This window comes from Canis lupus, chromosome 16 (assembly GCF_003254725.2).
Source record: "Canis lupus dingo isolate Sandy chromosome 16, ASM325472v2, whole genome shotgun sequence".
Taxonomy (NCBI): domain Eukaryota; kingdom Metazoa; phylum Chordata; class Mammalia; order Carnivora; family Canidae; genus Canis; species Canis lupus.
The window spans coordinates 14,639,102-14,662,512 of NC_064258.1; the positions used below are offsets into that span (position 1 = coordinate 14,639,102).

At 43.8% G+C, this 23,411-nt stretch overlaps 1 protein-coding gene and 1 pseudogene across 1 annotated transcript in view; one reads left to right on the forward strand and one right to left on the reverse strand.

The window, feature by feature from the left end:
- CREB3L2 (cAMP responsive element binding protein 3 like 2) overlaps positions 1 to 23,411 on the reverse strand; it is a 120,000-nt gene that overhangs the window by 12,447 nt on the left and 84,142 nt on the right. Inside the window, exons 4-8 of the mRNA XM_025464118.3 lie at positions 22,963 to 23,050; positions 18,712 to 18,896; positions 16,402 to 16,548; positions 15,359 to 15,417; positions 13,979 to 14,047 (exon numbers count right to left, since the gene is read on the reverse strand). Coding sequence (XP_025319903.1) covers positions 13,979 to 14,047; positions 15,359 to 15,417; positions 16,402 to 16,548; positions 18,712 to 18,896; positions 22,963 to 23,050 — 548 coding nt within the window. The remainder of the gene's footprint in view (positions 1 to 13,978; positions 14,048 to 15,358; positions 15,418 to 16,401; positions 16,549 to 18,711; positions 18,897 to 22,962; positions 23,051 to 23,411) is intronic.
- Positions 11,334 to 11,809, forward strand: LOC112670437 (60S ribosomal protein L17-like; annotated as a pseudogene).

Consider the following 23,411-nt stretch of genomic DNA (forward strand, 5'->3'; position numbering starts at 1 on the left):
TGGGATTCGATCCCGGGTCTCCAGGATCGTGCCCTGGGCCAAAGGCAGGTGCCAAACTGCTGCGCCACCCAGGGATCCCCTAAGGTGACTTTTAAAGTGAAACCATTTCCATATTTTACCAACCAACCTTATTCACCCATGACCATCCTACACTTCCTCCCTGCCTGTTCTGGCTGCTTGCCCTGCCTTTACAGTGCAAAACACCAAACCAAACCAAACCAAAACACCACCACCACCACCAACAACAAAACAAACAAATTACTTGGAATCACTCCTTCCTTTAAATTTCTGGCTGAGAACACTAGGCCTGATACTCCCTTCCCTAGGCTGAAAAGTCTCCCAGAAGGCTCCTTTGCATCCCCTGAAAGCAGACCTTTAACATAACAGACACACTGAAACACCAGTGATAAAGTGTCTGAGCCTCAAGTTGAGATCTCTTGCTACCGGGACAAAGTGCTATGGGTTCGGAAGAAGAGCTGCTTAAGTCTGGCTGGGGGAGAAGGAAGGCTTGATGTTTTCCAGTTGTATGCGTTTACTTGGCATTCAGCAGCACATCTTCTCCAAACTCAAGATAATTATATTCTGAATCTACTGCAAATGAAAATAGTTGTTTAGGGCAGCTCTGGTGGCGCAGCGGTTTAGCACCGCCTACAGCCCAGGGTGTGATCCTGGAGACCCTGGATCGAGTCCCGCATTGGGCTCCCTGCATGGAGCCTGCTTCTCCCTCTGCTTCTCTCTCTCTCTGTGTCTCTCATGAATACATAAATAAAATCTTTAAAAAATTTTTTTAAAAAGAAAGAAAATAGTTGTTTAATGGTCCCTGATTTCTAACAGTTTATAATCCAACTCTTTGAGATGAGCAAACATGTAGTTTAAAAATATAATTTTTAGGGACACCTGGGTGGCTCAGCGGTTGAGTGTCTGCCTTTGGCTCAGGGTGTGATCCCCAAGTCCCGGGATCGAGTCCCACATCAGGCTTCCTGCATGGAGCCTGCTTCTCTCTCTGCCTATGTCTCTGTCTCTGTCTCTCTCTCTGTGTCTATCATGAATAAATAAATAAAACCTTTAATAATAAAAATAGAAATTTTAGCTTGAAATTTTGGTGGAAAGGAATAGTGACATAATGTGCTATTTGCTGCTGCTTCTCCTACTCAGATCAGTGAAGGTGAACTGAACTGATGGTGGAAATGATGACACTCTGAAGCCCATCAATCAGCAACTCCGAGTGACTTCACCCAAGGAAGGTGATTGAACTCATCCATCCCCAAATCTAAACAGATTTCTATGATCCAATCAAGTCTGGGACATTCATATATATTCATTCATTCAAGAGAAACACTCATTTTTGTCATAAGGAAAGGAAATTAACAGTAACTGAACATCCACTGATTGAGCTCTAGGAACTCTATACACTGAGATACTAAAAAACTGTCTCAAAGACATGTAACTAATACAAGCATCCATTCAAAAACTGGAAAGAACTCAAATACAGAAGCTAACCTTACACATAAAGGAGCTAGAGAAAAAACAACAAATAGATCCTACACCCAGCAGAAGAAGAGAGTTAATAAAGATTTGAGTAGAACTCAATGAAATCGAGACCAGAAGAACTGTGGAACAGATCAACAGAACCAGGAGTTGGTTCTTTGAAAGAATTAAGATAGATAAACCATTAGCCAGCCTTATTAAAAAGAAGAGAGAGAAGACTCAAATTAATAAAATCATGAATGAGAAAGGAGAGATCACTACCAACACCAAGGAAATACAAACAATTTTAAAAACATATTATGAACAGCTATATGCCAATAAATTAGGCAATCTAGAAGAAATGGATGCATTCCTGGAAAGCCACAAACTACCAAAACTGGAACAGGAAGAAATAGAAAACCTGAACAGGCCAATAACCAGGGAGGAAATTGAAGCAGTCATCAAAAACCTCCCAAGACACAAAAGTCCAGGGCCAGATGGCTTCCCAGGGGAATTCTATCAAACGTTTAAAGAAGAAATCATACCTATTCTACTAAAACTGTTTGGAAAGATAGAAAGAGATGGAGTACTTCCAAATTCGTTCTATGAGGCCAGCATCACCTTAATTCCAAAACCAGACAAAGACCCCACCCAAAAGGAGAATTATAGACCAATATCCCTGATGAACATGGATGCAAAAATTCTCAACAAGATACTAGCCAATAGGATCCAACAGTACATTAAGAAAATTATTCACCACGACCAAGTAGGATTTATCCCTGGGACACAAGGCTGGTTCAACACTCATAAAACAATCAGTGTGATTCATCATATCAGCAAGAGAAAAACCAAGAACCAGATGATCCTCTCATTAGATGCAGAGAAAGCATTTGACAAAATACAGCATCCATTCCTGATCAAAACTCTTCAGAGTGTAGGGATAGAGGGAACATTCCTCGACATCTTAAAAGCCATCTATGAAAAGCCCACAGCAAATATCATTCTCAATGGGGAAGCACTGGGAGCCTTTCCCCTAAGATCAGGAACAAGACAGGCATGTCCACTCTCACCACTGCTATTCAACATAGTACTGGAAGTCCTAGCCTCAGCAATCAGACAACAAAAAGACATTAAAGGCATTCAAATTGGCAAAGAAGAAGTCAAACTCTCCCTCTTCACCGATGACATGATACTCTACATAGAAAACCCAAAAGCCTCTACCCCAAGATTGCTAGAACTCATGCAGCAATTTGGCAGCATGGCAGGATACCAAATCAATGCCCAGAAGTCAGTGACCTCTCTATACACTAACAATGAGACTGAAGAAAGAGAAATTAAGGAGTCAATCCCATTTACAATTGCACCCAAAAGCATAAGATACCTAGGAATAAACCTAACCAAAGAGGTAAAAGATCTATACCCTAAAAACTATAGAACACTTCTGAAAGAAACTGAGGAAGACACAAAGAGATGGAAAAATATTCCATGCTCATAGATTGGCAGAATTAATATTGTGAAAATGTCAATGTTACCCGGGGCAATTTACACGTTTAATGCAATCCCTATCAAAATACCATGGACTTTCTTCAGAGAGTTAGAACAAATTATTTTAAAATTTGTGTGGAATCAGAAAAGACCCCGAATAGCCAGGGGAATTTTAAAAAAGAAAACCATATCTGGGGGCATCACAATGCCAGATTTCAGGTTGTACTACAAAGCTGTGGTCATCAAGACAGTGTGGTACTGGCACAAAAACAGACACATAGATCAATGGAACAGAATAGAGAACCCTTAAGTGAACCCTGAACTTTATGGTCAACTAATATTCGATAAGGAGGAAAGACTATCCACTGGAAGAAAGACAGTCTCTTCAATAAATGGTGCTGGGAAAATTGGACATCCACATGCAGAAGAATGAAACTAGACCACTCTCTTTCACCATACACAAAGATAAACTCAAAATGGATGAAAAATCTAAATGTGAGACAAGATTCCATCAAAATCCTAGAGGAGAACACAGGTAACACCCTTTTTTAACTCGGCCACAGTAACTTCTTGCAAGATACATCCACAAAGGTAAAAGAAACAAAAGCAAAAATGAACTATTGGGACTTCATCAAGATAAGAAGCTTTTGCACAGCAAAGGATACAGTCAACAAAACTAAAAGACAACCTACAGAATGGGAGAAGATGTTTGCAAATGACGTATCAGATAAAGGGCTAGTTTCCAAGATCTATAAATAACTTCTTAAAGTCAACACCAAAGAAACAAACAATCCAATCATGAAATGGGCAAAAGACATGAACAGAAATCTCACAGAGGAAGACATAGACATGGCCAACATGCACATGAGAAAATGCTCTGCATCACTTGCCATCAGGGAAATACAAATCAAAACCACAATGAGATACCACCTCACACCAGTGAGAATGGGGCAAATTAACAAGGCAGGAAACCACAAATGTTGGAGAGGATGCGGAGAAAAGGGAACCCTCTTACACTGTTGGTGGGAATGTGAACTGGTGCAGCCACTCTGGAAAACTGTGTGGAGGTTCCTCAAAGAGTTAAAAATAGACCTGCCCTACGACCCAGCAATTGCACTGTTGGGGATTTACCCCAAAGATACAGATGCACTGAAACGCTGGGACACCTGCACCCCGGTGTTTGTAGCAGCAATGTCCATAATAGCTAAACTGTGGAAGGAGCCTCGGTGTCCATCGAAAGATGAATGGATAAAGAAGATGTGGTTTATGTATACAATGGAATATTCCTCAGCCATTAGAAACAAGAAATACCCACCATTTGCTTCAACGTGGATGGAACTGGAGGGTATTATGCTGAGTGAAGCAAGTCAGTCGGAGAAGGACAAACATTATATGTTCTCATTCATTTGGGGAATATAAATAATAGTGAAAGGGAATAGAAGGGAAGGGAGAAGAAATGTGTGGGAAATATCAGAAAGGGAGACAGAACATAAAGACTCCTAACTCTGGGAAACGAACTAGGGGTGGTAGAAGGGGAGGGTGGTGGGGGGTGGGTGTGACTCGGTGACGGGCACTGAGGGGGGCACTTGATGGGATGAGCACTGGGTGTTATTCTGTATGTTGGTAAATTGAACACCAATAAAAAATAAATTTATTAAAAAAAATGACATGTAACTAGTAGGTTGAAAACCTATTACGTAAATAAAACCTGATTCTGTAGTTTCTGTGCTTTCCAATGCTCTACATCATGGTACCCAAGTTTATAACCTAATAGAATCAATAACCAAAATACCTCTTAGGTAGATTTCCCTTAAACCCAGTGAATTAACATCATATCAACAACAGCTCGATGGAGAGATACATCCACCATTAGATAAGAAAAGGTTACTATGAGGGTGCCTGGGTGGCTCCGTTCGTTGAGCATCTGATTCTTGATTTCTGCTCAGGTCATGACCTCAGGGTCATGAGATCAAGCCTCACATTGGGCTCCATGCTAAGCTTAAGATTCTCTTTCTCTCTCTCTCCTTTCCCCTCTGTCCCTCCCCACCACACTGATTCTCAAGCTCTCTAAAAAGGAAGGAAGGAAGGAAGGAAGGAAGGAAGGAAGGAAGGAAGGAAGGAAGGAAGGAAGGAAGGAAGGAAGGAAGGAAGGAAGGGAAGGAGGGAGGGAGGGAGGGAGGGAGGGAGGGAGGGAGGGAGGGAGGGAGGGAAAGGAAGGGAAGGGAGGGAGGGAGGGAGGGAGGGAAAAGAGAAAAAAGAAAAAGAAAAAGAAAAAGAAAAAGAAAAAGAAAAGAAAAGAAAAGAAAAGAAAAGAAACAAGAAGAGAAGGAGAAAAGAGAAGGTTACTATCAACAGGGGCCAAGCCACAGATGGCAGAGCCACAATAAAAATCAGCCCAATGGCAAAGACATACATACTATAACAAAGTTTCCATGATAATGATACAAATAAAAACAATAAGGGCAAATGAATATTTATTTCCTGACACACCTCCAGGTATGCCAAAGATAAACTGCTACGTGACAGGTAAAAGAATCAAGGGTGCTCCTTGTGCCATGTCAGGTGTCTGAAGTCAAATCTGCACTTTGTTTAGGAAAGTGGAAACTATAAGACCTGTCGCTCTGTGAGACAGTAGAAGAGCAGACAGGATGGCTTAGGACTGGTGCATCTGCACCAGCGCAGGAGATTGGCTGAGTTCAGATCTTGATACCACTGTTGCATTACTTTAACCCAGTTATTTTGGTCCTGAGTTTAGGCGGCTAATCAAAGTTTATTCCTTTGACCTCATCAGCTCACAAAATAGTGAGAGAATCCCCCCCTCTTGGTGTCCTCTGGGCTTCTTAGAAGCAAAGCCACCTTTAGAGAGTGCTTGCTGTCTCTTTCCACTGATGACGGATGAAGCCAGCCCTTTCCAGGGCAGCCTGGGACCTCCTAACTGAAACACTGGTCAGAGATGATGTGCGATTCTCCCTGGAGCCACTGGGACAGATGCCACGGCCTGCAGCAGTGGGAGTGTGGATGACAGCTGTTACCCTGCTTGCACGAAGGGCTGGCTGAAGAAGAGACAGGCATCAGAAGAAATGGAAGAATTATTTTAAAACTACAGCTATAAAAAGCCACCCATAGGACAGACCCAACAGTGCATTCAAAGCCCAGTATAAACTTTCCCTTTATTACTGTATTTTAAATCATCAGTGACCGTGGCTAATTATGGCTTAATGAATTCGTGGGCTTCCGGGAGCAAGGTCTCAATTTAGAGAAAGGAGTACTCTTAGCAAACATTTATCTGGGCCAAGAGATTTTTCACAACTTGTTAAATTGGAGTATCCAATTCTTGATTGAAAATGTGGATTTTCTCTTGTGGTGAGATGTAAAAATAAACTTAGTGGCTGTCCTCATACACTTTCTTGCAAAAGAGCAGTCAAAGGCAGCTGCCAGCCTTGCCCAAAATAAAGTATCACCCTGGATCTCGGGAGGCATATCAAGAGAAATTGGGCAAAACATTCAAAAGTAGCCAGGAGGCCAAGACATACTCTTATAATAACTGGGAAATACATCAACAGCCTCATGGTTTTCTTTGTCTTTCACTTAATTTTGTATTCTACTGTTCCCTTTCTTTATGAGAGATGGCGGGGGGGTAGTGGGAAAAGGTCATAGAGTATTGCATGTTATACTTTTCAGGTATCTAATTTCCCACTGGAGTGACAAACCAGAACCCAGGAAAAATAATAAAGTGAGGGTTCCCAAATACTTGCTGTGCCAGAAGCTCCAAACCAGGAATTCAATAGACATACTTTCCATGAAATCTTATAACACGCCTTACTGAGAAATGGAACTAGCCAGGCTACAGTGTGTGGTGCACGTGTGTGTGTGTGTGTGTGTGTGTGTGTGTGTGCACATGTGTATGTGTGTATAAAGCACTCTCTGGATAAGTCAGACTCTTACAGAGATGCAGGAACTTTTTTTCATATCCTTACGTTACTTTCCTTTTTTTTTTTTTTTTTTTTTCTTACGTTACTTTCCAAAGTAACATAATATTTTCCAAATTCTCCATGATGAACCATGTGAACCATGATGAACCATGAGCTGTAAAGACACTTGGATTGCCACTGGTATACTTTTTTTTTAAGATTTTATTTATCTATTCATGAGAGAGATAGAGGTAGAGAGAAGCAGACACACAGGCAGAGGGAGAAGCAGACTCCATGCAGGAGCCCAACGTGGAACTCGATCCTGGGACTCCAGGATCACGTCCTGAGCCAGAGGCAGATGCTCAACCACTGAGCTACCCAGGCGTCCCTGCACTGGTGTATTTTTTAATGAAACAATCAACTAGAACACATGGTATCAGAGGACATCATGCATAGTATATAAGCATTCATTTGTGAAACATTCATACTAGTTATGCATGTGATGTACACGTTCCTGTGGTATGTCTGGGTTACTACATAAAATGCAAAATGATTACAATCAAAAAAGTCTAAGTTTGGGCAGCCCGGGTGGCTCAGCAGTTTAGCGCTGCCTTCAGCCCAGGGCATGATCCTGGGGTCCCGGGATCGAGTCCCACACTGGGCTCCCTGCATGGAGCCTGCTTCTCCCTCTGCCTGTGTCTCTGCCCCTCTCTCTCTCTCACTCTCTCTCTCTCTTTCTTTCTGTATCTCATGAATAAATAAATAAAATCTTAAAAAAAAAAAAGTCTAAGTGTCACTTAGCTAGTGCACACGTGGAAAGCAGGTGGCTTTGTGATGGAAGAGCTAAGCATCCGTGTGCTTCTGAAGAAAAAAAAAAATATCCCACTTGAATCCCTTCCCACCCCATCTTGGTCTTTTAGAGTTTAGAGAAACTCTGAGGGTTAGGTCTTTTAGAAATTTAGAGAAATTTCTGAGGGTTAGAACAAGGGTGACCAGAAGCTAAAATATCTACCACAAAGTCCTGGGGTGGAGGTGGAGAGGTCCTGGGATACAGGGAATACAATTCAGAGTTCCACACGCTGCATAACAATAGTAAAGAGACTCACCAACCATCTCCAAGACTTTTCAAAACTGAAGTGTCACATACGCAAATAAATGACAGTCGCACTGTGCTAAAATACTAATTTTTGAATAGATCATTCAAAAATGATCTATTTGTCATCTTTTACTTAAGCTTTGAGGGTTGTTCATGGGGCTTTGGCTTAAATGGGGAAAAAAAAAAAAAAAAAAACAAGGATGAATTTTCTCCTCCTTCTTCCTGTGTAATCGCTGTGTCACAAAGGGTTGGTTTTGCAGGGACCAGAGGATACTTCTGAAATATTCTATTATCTCCTTGCCCAGGAACAGGAACAAGAGAGCTCTAGAATGTTCTCTGGGGCTGAGGAATGGCTGACTTAACCACAAAATTATATTAAAATGCCCTTCCAGTCTCTCTGGGGAACTTTGTCTAGTACCCAAAGATCCACTGAAGTCTGAAATATGTTCACGTAAAAAGAAAGCTTGTACTCTTCACACAACCAGAAGTTACAGAAAATGGAGAGATGAAAGTGAATTAAAGCCAGATAAAGTTCTGCAGAGGGGTAAGCTGCATCTTTTGCCAGTACTCTAGTGGCTTCTCTGTGGATGGCAGCAAGCAGGATCGGCAGCTACAGTCAGTCCACAGAGTAAAGGGGAACCTGTGGGAGAGGGTAATAGTGTATAGGGCAAATGGGCACAGCCTCAGGGGTCACGTGAACAAATGAGGAGAGGCAGAAAAAGGTGAAAGCCCAGGGCACTCAGCTGGAAAGACCTCTACCAGGAACTGTATATAGATTCAAAGAACAAGAAGAGTGGAGTTAGAGATTAGAGCTGAGAGGACCTGATACACCATGGAGGATTTCAGACACACACCAGCCAAGGTTCACAGTCCTGACACATCCCATCAGCTTAGGCCCTCTGGTGGCTTGGTGTACTTTTTGGAGAAGACGGGGTAGAGATCCACACAGGCCCTGGAGATAGGCCCAGGTGGTTGGGGCAGGGAATTCCAGAATCCCAGGTACCAGGGTGGGGTCTGGTGGGGTCTGAAGGGGTCCAGTGAGAGCACCACATGCAAGCATCGCGTTGGGCCTGCTGACTACTCTTCTCTTGGAGAGACATGTGGCCAGAAGGGAGCCAGAGCAGGGTCCTTGGAAACACAGGTCCAAAGCAAGGCCCTCTTCAGCAGGTTTAAGTTAGCCCCAAGCTGGGAAAAGGCAGTGGTCCTCGAGAGAGAAAGGGGCACAGCAAAAGAAAAATTAAGGTTTGGACCAATTTAAAAATTAAGTGGCTAAGGTCTAGTCCCTGTTCTAGCTCTAGATATCTGAATGACCTGAACCTCACTGGGGCTCAGTTTCCCCTTCTATAAAAGAAAGTGAGTAGAAGGCAAATTAGATGGTCTCTGCTAAGGAGCAATTCAAGTCGAAGCTCCCCCGGCTCCACACATCAGGGTGGGAGGAGAGGACCTGCAGCTCACAGCCCTACAGATGCAATAGAGCAAAATATGGAACAAGAGGAGCCAACTGAACTGCCAGCACTCAAAACTGCCGGGCTGGGCAGTGTGCGTGTGTCACCTGCACAGGATTTCTCTGGAATGGGACAAGGGCAGGCCTGTCCAGAGAGCCTGCAGCTTAGAGGGGTGAATGATGAGCACAGAAGAGCCAGCACAATCTTCTAGCAGCCACACACACACAATACACACACATACACACACACACACACACACACACACACACACACACGGACCTCGCCCAGACTTTGTAAGTGAAAATGTATTTCCTGATCGAGCGCAGGAAGACAGGCCCCCTGGGAAACTCTCATCTCTCATCTCACACATTTCTTGATGGCACGCAATTAGTGGATCACCTTAGCAGAGCAAGAGCGAAGGTGCTTTCACACTGCTTGGCTCTGCCCCAAGAGGCTCCCGGGTGAGCCTACAGAAGTGTTAGCAGCATTCTCTCCCATCCTCATCCTCTTGTAGCTTCCTGAGCTCAGATAAAAGGGTCTCTATACCTAGAAACCAACAATAAGCTCTGCTAGGTGGCTGCTGCTAAGTCTAGTGTAAACCAAAAGAGTCAGGATTGACTCATAATCTGAGAGCTCATTTTCATCTAGAGAGATGGAAAACTCCCCCGAGGGGCAGGGGGAGTAAAAATAGTCTTCCTTTAATTTGGCCAATGAGGATATATCCACTCACTTTTCCCACCCTGTCATGTCATAGGACACAATGGCTTCCAAAGGGCTCCCACCCCACTCTAGTGACACAGGATCCTGTTCATGTACAGCTGTCCTATGTCTGTCCAGCCTCCTCCAAAGGATAATAAATGCTTATTTTTATTTGCATTTATTCTATGCAGAATTTACTCCCGGGCCATAAGTTTTTGTTTCTTCAGTTTCTCTAAGAAGCATGACCAGGAACACAAACAGAGGTGTGTGTTCACCAGGCCTAGTCTGTATTTAGTTCAAACACTGTGTCACTTACGCAATGTTATGTGACCAAAGGGACCAAAAGTTTCCCCTTGTGACATGGCCAAACCACCAACACCTTATGACAGGTGCAGGGTGGGAGATTACCAAGTTTACATTAGAGTCACTGCAGTTGGTGCCTTGTCCTCTGAGCAAGGTGAGGCCCTTGAGATGGGGTAGGCGCTGGAGGGAATGCAGACCCACCTTCCCCGCCTCAATGAGAACAGCACTGCTTTTATTTCTTGATCTCTCAGGCTAAAACATATTAAAAATTGCTTAGAAATTATGACCCCACGAGTCCCCTGATACGATCATCTGTGGGAAGACTAAGATCAGTCAAGTATCAGCCATCAGCACCATGAAAGAAGGGCTGTCTGCCAGGAGAGGTAAGTTTTGAAGAGGGAACACACACACAGGGTGGGCAAGGGGCAGCAAGGCACCAATATCATGAGGTAGGTTGTTTCTTCAGTGGAGGTTTCACTAGGCTAGATGCTGGAAAAAACTTCCACATGGTCCATGAAGAAGAAAAGAGGAAAATCATCATTGACTCTCTCAGGGAAGAACATATCTCTCAGATATGCTGACCCCAAGCTCAAATATGCCATATGTTCCCATAACTCATATCCTATAATAACAAATAGTGGGTTGAAATCACCATGGCCATTATTTATAAAGATGAAAATAACTGGCAAAACACAGATTGTTGTTACACAGAATCAGATGTACCTTATGTCAGTGTTCCTCACATGATAGCTCTTCATTAGAATCTGATAGAAATAAAGATTCTGTAGAAATACACAGGTACAGGAGTGGGCTGAGGTAACCTCCAAAAATGGTTCTCTACTGCTGGACCCAGAAAACCCTACAAAATCATACAAGTCAAGAGGTTCAAATCTTCGTGTTCACTTTAAGAACACACATCAAACAGCCCAGGCCATCAAGGGTATGCATATCTGAAAAGCCACCACGTATCAGAAAGATGTCACTTTGCAGAAGCAGTGTGTGCCATTCCATCGCTACAATGGTGGAGTTGGTAGGTGCACAGGCCAAACAGTGGGGCTGGACACAGGGTCGGTGTCCCAAGAAGAGTGCTGAATTTTTACTGCACATGCTTAAAAATGCAGAGAGTAATGCTGAACTTAAGGGTTTAGATGTAGATTCTCTGGTCATTGAGCACATCCAGGTGAGCAAAGCCCCCAAGATGCAACGTAGAATTTACAGGGCTCATGGCCGGATTAACCCATACATGAGCCACATCGAGATGATTCTTACTGAAAAAAAGCAGATTGTTCCTAAACCAGAAGAGGAGGTTGCACAGAAGAAAATGATATCCCAGAAGAAACTGAAGAAACAAAAACTTATGGCTCAGGAGTAAATTCTGCATAGAATAAATGCAAATAAAAATAAAAACAACAACAAAAAGAAAAACACAGATACGGAAATATGTCCAGAGTATTCTGTTAAGCAGAGAAAGTTCCTAACAAAAGAAGATGCATATATGCACAAATACATATGTATAAAATATTACAAAGTATAAACATTTCTGAGTGAAAAGATTGCAATTTTTTTCTTTTTTAACTGTAGTTTCTGATTTTTTTTTCTGCAATGAAAAATATATTACATATGTGGGGTTCTTTTAAGTTAAAAAGTATAGGGGTTCCTGGGTGGCTCATTTGGTTAAGCGCCTGCCTTGGGCTCAGGTCATGACCCCAGGGTCCTGGGATCCAGCCCCATGTATGGCTCCCTGCTCCAAAGGAGTTGATTCCCCCCCCCCCCCCCCGCTCCTACCCCCTCTCTGCTTGTCCTCACTCTCTGTCTCTTAAATAAATCAATAAAATCTTAAAAAAAAATAAAAAAAGATACAGCACAGTCAGCCTAGAGAGGGGAGGAGAGGCCTTTCTCAGGATGGGGGCAGCAGAACCCTTCTAATGCCAAGCACCCTGCTCCCCAGCACAGCCTGTACTGCACCTCTGCTGCCCCCGTGCGGTTTGGGGAAGACCTGGCACCCAGAGCCTAAGGAGGAAACCTGAACCAGACTCCAAGGTTATCTTGGACAAATTCTTCTTTCCCCTTTCACCACTTCATGGTGCGCATTTGTCCCACTCATGAACATGGGACATGGGGCTTCTGCAGCAGCACGTGCCAAGGTGGGCATTCAGGATGCTAACAAGATGGATACAGACTCTGGCAGGGGTTCAGGACCCAGAGATCCACTATGGCAGGAGAGAAGGTGGAGGTAAGACGGGGCCCAGCCTCTGGAGTCGAATATCCACAGGCAACCATGAAACCAGAATCCTAAGGCGGTACTGGAAACTGTCTCCTTTGCCGCAGAGGCTTGAGGTGCGAGCACACAGAGCTGGTAGTTGCACTTATTTCTGCCACCTGTCTGTGGAGCACCTCAGGTGACCGCCCTCGGCCTGCTATTTGAGCATAGACATTCCCAGAAATGCAGAGGGAAGCCCAGTGGGCTTGTCCAGTGTTCCCAACGACGGTAGTTTTAACTTATGAGTAGGAAAGCCTGCTGCCTGGGAATCAAACCGTGAAGATGGGAGCCAAATTTAATGTTATTATCAAATGACAGGCAAGTGGACTTAACCTTAATAACTGCAAAATCATTATTAAGCATTAACGCTAAGCCTTAAATGAACAATATTTTTCTTATCTAAAAATCTATTCTTCTCTACTTGAATTGTCAGCTCTATAACAACTAAGGGCGACAGGATCCCTTGACTAATGAACATTTTAATTTTTAAAGTATAAGTAGGCACTGTGTACACACACACACACACACACACACACACATTCTGGATTAAATTCCCCACCCTTTAACCCTGTATCTTAACTCCTTTTTCCTAACTCTATGCCTCAACCTCTCTTGCATATGATGCAGGATAACGTTCATTATGCTTCTCCTATTCTAAGGCTGCAGAGCCAGATGGCCTGCATGACCTTGGGCAAACCACCTACCATTCTGAGTCTCAGTGATCTCCTCTATAGAATGAGGATATTAATAGGACCTCTTCCTAGGGCTGTTGGAAGGTTAAATGAGTTAATATCTGTGATGTGCTGAAAACAGTACCTGGCAAGAAAGTGCTAGAAGAGCCCATTAACTCACTCTGTCCCATAGTTATTTTTAAAAGTAGCCTTGAAATGTAATTAATTAATTTTTATAAAGAGTAATTTAAAAAACAAACCTGGTTTCTTCTTTTCTTCTCACTAATAGCCACCATTTGTTACCAAAGTTGGGTGACGATGAAGTGGCCAGTCCCTCCCTGCCCACCTCTAAAGTTGAGTGTCATTTTCAGGAGAATCAAACTTATCAGCCTTATTCTCCAAGCTTTCTCCCATCTATTTGAGGAAAAGTAAAGAGAACACACATGCGTGTGTGAGTGTGTGTACAAGGGCATGTGTGTGGATAAGGTAAGTGGATCACAGTCGCCCAGAGCCCCTGGGCACAACCATACTTTCAGTGTGATCTCTTCCACTTCCCTCCCGCTCTGGTCCTGGACCTGCCCCCTCTTGTCCCCACCTTCCATCAGGCAGTTTGAGCAGCATCTCACTCTAGCGACACTCACCTGTTGGTATTCTCCAGAACCTCTACTTTCTTCCGAAGCTCCAAGTTCTCCGTTGAACAAGACTCCACCCTATAGGGGAGTGAGAAAGAAGAAAATTAGTTGTATTTTGAGCAAATGCCAAGCTGGGAGCTAGAGTGGAGGAAGATGGGGCTCACAGAAGGAGGACTGGGCATCAGCTACTCTAGAGAGGTGAGAGAGAGAGCCTAGCCAGCCTAGGTCAGGAAGAAGGGTAAAAAGACAAAAGAAAAAAAAAAAAAAAGAGATGAGTAACACATGCCTCAGGTACAGAAAATGAATAGGGATGGGACACAATGTAAAGCCTCCTAGAGTGTTCCAAACTTGATTCCTCTCACCTGCCCTATTGCTCTCAATGCCCATCATTCACCTCCCTCATACTATAGGAGCCTGGATGCTGCCAGTTGGATTCACGCCCAGAAAGACTAACAGGAGACTTGCTTGGGGCAAGAGGGGAAGACAAAAACCCAGCCCCTCAAGACAAGGAATCCAGCTGCAGGAGCGTGCATGCCCGGAAGAGGCAAGAGAGGCCATCTTGACCCTGGAAGCCTACAGCAAATAATGGAATAGAGTGGGACCACTTAATGGAAAATTATCAGTATCGAAAGTAGGATGCAGAGACACCAATTTTCAATAGCAAAGTCAAGAGCCAGCCAGAATGTTCCAGAATGTTCTGTTCTTCTCTGCAGACCCACAGGAAGATTCATTTCTGGACTCCATTTCCATCTTAAGTGATACTCCTTTGTCAGCTGGAGAACTATATTCTAAGGCCAATATGGAAATTGTATTTCAATCATGTTTTTTTAACAGCCCTCCTGAGATTTTGGGCTATTTAGAAGAACAAAAGGTGCCTTCCAGTGTTTTTGTGGGAAGTCACTAGCCAGTGGCGTGAATTATAGTGGCTAGAAAGTAAGTAATGCCAGCCCGACTTTCTGCACTGCCTACGTGCTTTCTCTAGGATGTGAGGGATGTGGCCAAAGAGACTGATTAATCAGCCCCGGTCCTTTCAGCCGAAACAGTGCCTCTCCTCTGAGGAAAGCTCCAGGAATGTGAACGAATGTTAATATTTGCACTTGTTTGAAAGGAGACCTTCAAGGACTTGCTTCCGTTAGAAACGGTGTGGTCCAAATGCCTAAGATTGAGTGTACTTTTTACTTCTGGCCCTATTTATAAAGCTTCCCCCCACCCCAGCCCCGCCCCCAAAAGCCACTAGGTGGCAGGCAGCACACAGCTGATGAACCAACGGGCTCTGACGGTGGCCAGAATGAACTTCACTGGCTTCTCGGGGAAAGCAGATGCTTTGCGCACACCCATTTCCCTATGTCTATCACCCAATAAACACACCCAGTTTCGCAGGAGGCTTACTTTTTCTCCAAGCTGTCCATGTATTCTTTCTTCTTTCTTCTACTCTCCTGGGCAGAAATCTGAGATATAAGGGGAGAAAGAGAGATTAACCTCCTGCTCTGTCAGTATGTCAGTTACGAGTAAATGGAAGAGAGGAGTCTGTTGGTGCAGAAATCACCAGAGCTCCCCCTCATTTTTGTGGCCCCTCTTCATTTACTTAACCTGCTGGCTCATCTGTGAGTCACTTCTTCTGACCTCCCTGGTTTCAACCAGCCTGTGTTGTCACCAGGTCCCATCAAACTGGGCCCCGTGTGGGAAGCATGGCAGGCCTGAGTCAGAACAGAACATGTGGTTCACAAGCCATCTATATGGTCTTAGATAAATGATTTCAACTCCATGGGGCTCAGTTGGCTCAACTTAACATATAAACGAAGATAGTTGGGCTCAGTCATACATAATCCTCTACTGCTTCTGTACATGGGCCAAGAGTCATAACTGACCTCTTTTTCTTCCTTTTCCTGCCACCTTCCTTCTGGTCTGCCTGTGCCCGAGCCATGCCCTGGGGCCTCACCAGCTCTGATCTGCACTGTAGGGGCCTAGGGCTAAAGAGACTCCTCAATCCAGGCATAGAACAGTGGACAATAGAATTTTTTTTTTAATAAAAAAAACCCAGTGAAAAGTTAAACAAGCACCCATACTGCATTTATATTTATTTATAAATTATATACACACTCACTAGAAGGAAATAATGTATATATTATAAAACAGAAACTAAAAAGGCTAAGATTAAAAAAAATTAATGAGAGTTCTGATGTTTTCCTCTCAGCCCCAAATGGATCCCCTCAGGCACCAAGGAGTATGCACACCCAGTTTGGGATCCACTGACCCAGAGGATGGGCAAAGGGACCAGAGAAACACAGCGATCAGTGTTCCAGTTCCCTGCTGGGGAGCTCTCCATGGCTCCATGGGACGGGCCAGTGTTGGCCACAGGGAAGGGGGCAGTGGGAGCACACAGCCTGGTCATGGTCTCTGCTCCTAGAAGCACCTAGATTTGAAGGGGTCACCTTGTTCTTGATTTTCCTCCGAATTTTCTTCAGAGCCTTCTCCTCTGATTTTGTTAGAGGCAATTTGGTGGGGATGGGATAGCCCTCGGCGATCAGGGTCCTCTTCTCCTCTTCAGTCAGAACCAGTGGGCCTGATCCTTGCAGTTTCTGTGCCGAACAAGGAGCAGTAAAGGGTCAAAGCGGGGCAACTGGGCACACTGAAGAAACTTGCAAACATCTGAGAGAAAATGATGCTCACCTGCTTTGGGTGAGAAACGAGTAGTTGGAAATGGAAGCAAAGATGGAGAACACTCATGTGTTCTCATGTGTTACACCCGAGGATTATCACTCAAGGGAAAGGGTAAAGAAACCTCCACCCCTCAGTTCTCAGAAAGTACACCACTGGCTAACACATCAAAGGTAAAATTACAGGAGTCATTTCCCACATCTCCCAAGATTGCATGGCCTTGGAGTGATGGCGGATTCACTTGGAGCTCTGTTTGTGAAAGAGTTTCCTTGTTCTCCTGAAAACACAACTTTGCAAGATGCTCGCCTCACACCAAGGGTCACTTCTTTCCCCCACTGACAGCTCAGGGGCCAGGGTTCCCAGAAATACACCTGCAGGTACATCCCATGGAGGTCTCTGGCTTGAGGACAGTCCTGGATTGTTCATCATCAGTGAAGATGAGAACTGTAGCTCATCCCATTCAGCCCATAAAAAAATGATGTATTTATGTAGTCAAACAAGCTGAGTGCCAACTGTGTATGAGGCCCATGTTAAATGTCAAACACTCAAAACAAACTGCCTCTCTCAAGCTATAGCTTGTGATCAAGACTAAGACTGAATTAACACCTATTAAAAGCTGAGGGCAATTACGTGCTACGCTGTAATATCAACTCACGGTGCACTCAAAATCCAGGGAAAGAGACACACGAGTGTGTGTGACAAGCAAAGCCTTAGGGTAGGAGAGGAGAATTGCACTGGGCCTTTTGAAAAGACGGGGATGACTTACATAGAGGAGGGCATTCCACGCAAAAGGCAGTATTCTGAAAAGCACTTAAAGATGCTACTCTGCCTAGAATGTAGAAGAAGTTCTTGAAACAGTGAAGAGTCAGGGCACCTAATACAGAGTAGAAGCATTAGGGCTTGATACTAAGAGCCAATTGAGCAACACAACACGCTGTGGAGGTGTGATATTGGGAGGATTTCCTCCATAAATATGTAGACTGGACTGATTGTAGGAGGACTCACAGATAATAAGGATGAAAGCTATTCTAGTTACCAAAGGGGTAAGGAGTTGAGTTAGAGTTAATTCCCTCATCCTTGGTAATGGTGAAAGAAACAAACATGGTCACAGATCGAGAACTTTGTGAGACACACTGAATTTAAATTGCCAAAAATATATTAATTGAGAGATGGTTCTTACGGAACTCTTAAACATCTCACCTCATTCAAATTTTCTCTATGTGATATAAATTCAATAAGGATGATTATAATTTTATCATTTTTCAGATTTCACAGAAATCAACGAACACCTCAGAACAGTAAAATGTTAAGTATCTGTCCCTATTTTTATCTGGGAATAGGTGCCCTTATATACGTGAGGGATGAATGATGACTCATGCTTTCTAACCTGAGTCTCTGGATTAGGAGTTGGACCACAGACAAAAAAAGTTTAAACTATATTGTTGAGCTTTTGACCTCAAAACATTTGATCTCAAAGTTTAAAGATCATCAAATATTGTCTATTTGAAAAATAAGCTATTTCCTGTTGTAGGCCATAGGACCATCCAAACTGCTGGTAATATTTGTGACATGACTTTGAGGAGGAAGGGAACACAACATTTTTACTATTTGTGCTTCTGGTGATGTCAGAGAAACATAGGAGTAATAACTGAAGGAGGAAAAGGAGGAGAATTGTGTTAGCATGGTAAGGTTATAGGCAAGTCTTAAAAAATGTTCTTTAAGGAGAGCCTGGGTGGCTCAAGGGTTAAGTGTCTGCCCTTGGCTCAGGTCATGATCCTGGGGTCCTGGGATGGAGTCCCGCATTAGGCTCCCCGCAGAGAGCTTGCTTCTCCCTCTGCCTATGCCTTTGCCTCTCTCTCTCTCTCTCTCTGTGTCTCTCATGAATAAATAAATAAACATTTTTTAAAAAGAAAAAAAAAGTTCTTTAAGATGGTTATCACTGGTTTTAGCAATTAAGCCTACAATTGTCTTCCAAGAACAGAAGTCCAGCAGCCTTGAAGAGCACCTATTCCTAGTGAAGTTCCAAGTGACCAGAGGGAAAGGACTGGTGTCCAGAGCTGCAGATGGGGTTCTAGAATACTCACGTGAGGCGCTGTGAGGAGAGGAGAGTTGGACAGGGCAGAGGGGGCCCGTGCCACAGCTCTGGCCGGGCTGTGGGTCTGAGGCAGGCTGAAGGGGTGCAGGCGGGGGTTGGGGCTCAGGCTGCCCTCTGAGTCACTGCTGTGGCTGCTGGGAGGGGTGGGAGGTAAGTGCAGGTGTTCCACGGAGGCTGAGGGAAAGAAAGTGGATGGCATCTATCAGACAGCAACGAAGCAGAACTTGGGGGTGACTCAACAACTGTACATCCACATAGCGCAACTCAGGTCAGCTGAACAAAGAAAGGGATGAGGGTTCTGCGTGTGCAGATATGGAAAGATCTCCAACATCTATTGCTCAGGGCGGGGGCATCCAAGTGCAGACCAGCGTATAAAGTAGCCTTCCTTTTGTATGAAAAAGGAGAGGAGGACAATACAGACTCATATTTGATTGTCTCTGCATAAAGAAACACTGGGAAATATATAAGATACTGATAAAATCATGACCTCATGGGAGTTGGGGTGGGGAATTAGAGTAGACGGTGGTAGTGCCAGCACAGCTTCTCACTGTGTTCACTTCGTATCATTTATATAGCTTGACTCATCAGCAATGTTCATGTATTAGGTCCTTGAAAAAAAAATCAGCAGAACCTGGGGCCCACGAGGTTTCCCCATGGCTGCTTTGAGAAAAGCTCATTTGTTTCCAAAGGAATGTGCATGGTAGGGCCTGCGGGCAAGATGCCAGGCATTCTTCCTTCAGAAAATACTAAAGCCATCTGTAGATAGGTAGGTAGGCACTGGAAAAGAAATCTGTGTGTGTGTGTGTGTGTGTGTGTGTGTGTGTGTGTGTGTGTGTTGGGGGCCTTTCTGCTCCATAGTCCCCTAGCATCTGAAAGCCCACCTCTTGCCTCTCCTCGGGGGGTCCCAGACATGCTGTCTGCTGGAGCGTGGGCCTCAGTTGGTGTGACCAATCACACATCTCCAGGGCAGCAGGGATGGGCTCCAGAAGGGAGAATTCACTGAGTTCGACCTTTCTGACAAAAGAACTCTGCTTTCTCTGGTCTCCGTTCTATTCCCACCAAGCCCAAATGCCTTGAGAGCCGGCCACTGCCAGTGAGCCAAGGGGCGTAAACTTTGGGTAAGCCTTTCTCCCCACACCCTTCCGGGGACCCAGAACAACAGAGCCCTCAGTGGCACAGCTCAGCCAGAGAAGTGCTATGAGTGGGGAGGGCCTTCTGAGGTACCACTGACCTATGAGATACCACCCAGAGCTGCCTTTGGTGGTGACAAGCGGTAACTAGGTGGCTCTCTCTCTCTCTTGAAATACCTGAATATCCAAGATAACAGGTAATGTGCCTCTCAGCCACCCTTCCTGCCACCCTCCCCGCTATTCACAGCAGAGTTCTTCTCTCTTTCTTTTCTCTCTCTCTAACTATAACCTTCTCTTTCTCTTTTTCTAACATAGTGCCTTGCACTATGCTACCCTTTATCTCTGGCAAAGTCTTGCCAGAGAGCTCCCTAGGTTTTTTAGTGTCTCTGGGTACTCTCAAAGCTGAAGAATATTCTAGAATAATCCTGCATCTCCCCACTGCCAACATCCCTGCCGGCAGTCCTGGGGCCTCACATATGTGTCCACCTAGAAAGACTCCTGAGAGTGTCAACCAAAGAGTCCAATGACTTAAACGAAGAGGCTGTTGGACCGAGGTGGCTCTAATGCCGTGTGGCCTACGTGAGCAAACCAAAATCTACGCCTCTAGATGCATCAAGGTTACCAAATTGAAACCTAAGGACAACCAATTACAAAGAGCCAACAAGGCTTTACACCTTGGCCAATCAATAATTTCCTGACTTTGCTTTGGCAAAGTAGAAAAGTCTCTCCCTGAGCTTCCCGTTGGTGAAACACTCCTAACACCAATCTGCTTTGGCACTGTCAACGTGAATACATTTTCACTCAAATAAACTCCTAAAACAAAATTTTAATATGTCTCCGCTTATCTTTTAACAATGGTGGAAAAAAAAAAAAAAACCCAAAAGCAAAATGTATTAGGGGCTCCCACTGTCCGCCACACTATGCTGTTCAATTCCAGAGAACCAGCCAAGTGTGCCTAGAGCTTACTCGTCCCGTTCACATAGCACCGTCCAAATTAACCTAATATTTTTCTCCTTTCCAGGTAGAAGGTGCTCCACAAAAAAAAACAGAAATGGCATGACAGGAAAGGTGAGGGAAACTCAAGTCCCCTCTTTCCTACTTATTAAGAGCTACTGACCTGGCTCTCAATGGCTCAGTGTCAGATTTCTAAATATCATTTGAAATGCCAGTTTCAGATTACTTAAAAGGTCTGGGAACAACAAGCTACTTTGCCTAGAAGCTCCACTGCATACAAGGATATTGAATTTCCCCCTCTCTGTTTATCTAGGATAACGAGGAAGGACTGCCCGCCACTTACTTTACTGTGAATGTTTCTCCTCCAGTGATCCCAGCATCTGAGGCCACTAGGGGCTTCATTGTTATAGTTGGGACACTTTCTGAAGCATATTGCAACATAAACTAAAAGACTAATATGTGTAGCTTTCATGAAAATGAAAGGAATTACTTTAGAACAGTATATAAACTGAAAGACACCAATGGAGAACACTCAGTGGAAAGAAATATTGTCTCTATATATGGATTCTAGTCAACATTGTTCATTTTAAGAATGTAATCATTTCTTACTGATAATAAAGGCAAATACTAACCCTGATTAAATTGTCACAGACAAAACCCTGAATTTGTTTCTAGTGGAATGAAGAAGGTTATGCTTTCATGAGAACTATTCATTTGTAACACCCATAGATTAAGTATACACAGAAGCCTTTTCTATGACAATTGCACAGACGAATTTCTTATTTGTTGACCACACTAATGAACTGTCCTTCTAACCTTGTCCCAAAGACATAGATGAAAAGGAAGATGATGGCAGGTCCAAAGGCACAGAATTAAAAGCACAAGGCCCCTGCAGGGATGTCTCAGTTAAAAAAAAGGCAAAGAAAGCTTCCTTCGACTCTATGACATTTGACGGTCAGTGTTCAGGATTCCTAATTATGGGCTTTGTTCAAGAACAGGAGGGAGAAGTCAGAAAGAAACTGACATAGAGGGGCACTTGGGTGGCTCAATGGTTGAGCATCTGCCTTCAGCTCAGTTGAGATCCAGGGTCCTGGGATCCAGTCCCACACTGGGCTCCACACGGGGAGCCTGCTTCCCCCTCTGCCTATGTCCGTCCCTCCCTCCCTCCCTCCCTCCCTCCCTCCCTTCCTTCCTTCCTTTCTTTTTTTCACTTCCTTTCTCTGGATGTCTCTCGTGAATAAATAAATCAATTCTTAAGAAAGAGAGAAAGGAAGAGAAGGAGAAAGAAAGAAAGAGAGAGAGAGAGAGAGAGAGAGAGAGAGAGAGAAAGAAAGAAAGAAAGAAAGAAAGAAAGAAAGAAAGAAAGAAAGAGAAAGAAAGAAAGAAAGAAAGAAAGAAAGAAAGAAAGAAAGAAGAGAGAGAGAGAGAGAGAGAAAGAAAGAAAGAAAGAAAGAAAGAAAGAAAGAAAGAAAGAAAGAAAGAAAGAAACTGACACAGAGAAGGAAAAGCGAAAAGTGTGACAACTTTGAATATGACATTACTTTGTTATAAATGGATGGCAAGACACCCAGTGAGATGCATGAACTAATTATAAATAATGAAGAGTCTCCTTACAACTACTGTCATCTAAAATTAACATTTAAAAACTCTGAACGACCAAATTGTGAATTTACAAAGAGTTTAGACTAGAGTTGCTTCAAACAGGCAAGGCAAAGTGCCTCTATGCATGTTTGTTTATCTGCCTCTACTGATCACCACCGCAGCACAGGGAACCAGGCTTGATTCACACGTTCACACCCAGAAGGGCAGCACTTGCCTTGTGCATCAGCAACCAAGTCATAGCTGACTATGAAGGTTTTGGAAACAAAACAAAACAAAACAAAACAAAAAAAACCCACCTCTGCTAGGAGTAAAAGTAAAACAAAAGATTTAGCATAAAAGCCTGAAGCATAGACATATTTAGAGAAAAGATTTAAGCATATACATATACGGGAAATTAAAATTTAGCTTTCAAAATGTGTCTTTAGAATCAAGGTTTTAAAGAGCAGACTTCTTGCAGAAAGCAAGCTCTAATCCCGACACTTTCTCCCACATTCGCTTTCTCTGTGCCCTGACATCTGGTCACCTGAAGGAAGGCAGGGAGAGAGTAAACAGACCTTCTCTAGGAGAGAAGTTTAGGAACTGATCCACTTCATGAGGCTCCAGCTTAATCTTAGGAATAATTGTCTGGCACGAGGAATCAACCTGGAGGAAGAATTTCAAACACAGTTTTTAAAACCCAGTAACAAAACTTTAGGGACACCAGGGGAGTTATTTGTCATCAAACTATGTGTCTTCCTGTCCTGGCAGCTCCACTTCTCTCCGCTGGCAGAGGCAGGCTCCTTCTTTGACGGGGAGGTGGCTTTGTTCTTGACCTTTCTCTCCCTGCCAAACCCAGCACTACAGCTGATGGAACACTCAGGATGCCAAAGCCAAAAAACCAAGACTCATCTTTCTATTGTTTTCATGATCATATAAGGCCTTTTATCATGAAATAATCTAGTAAATTTGTAAAGGGCCACAGGCCTCCACTAGTTTGTCCTATAGCAGGAACTAAACAAACCCT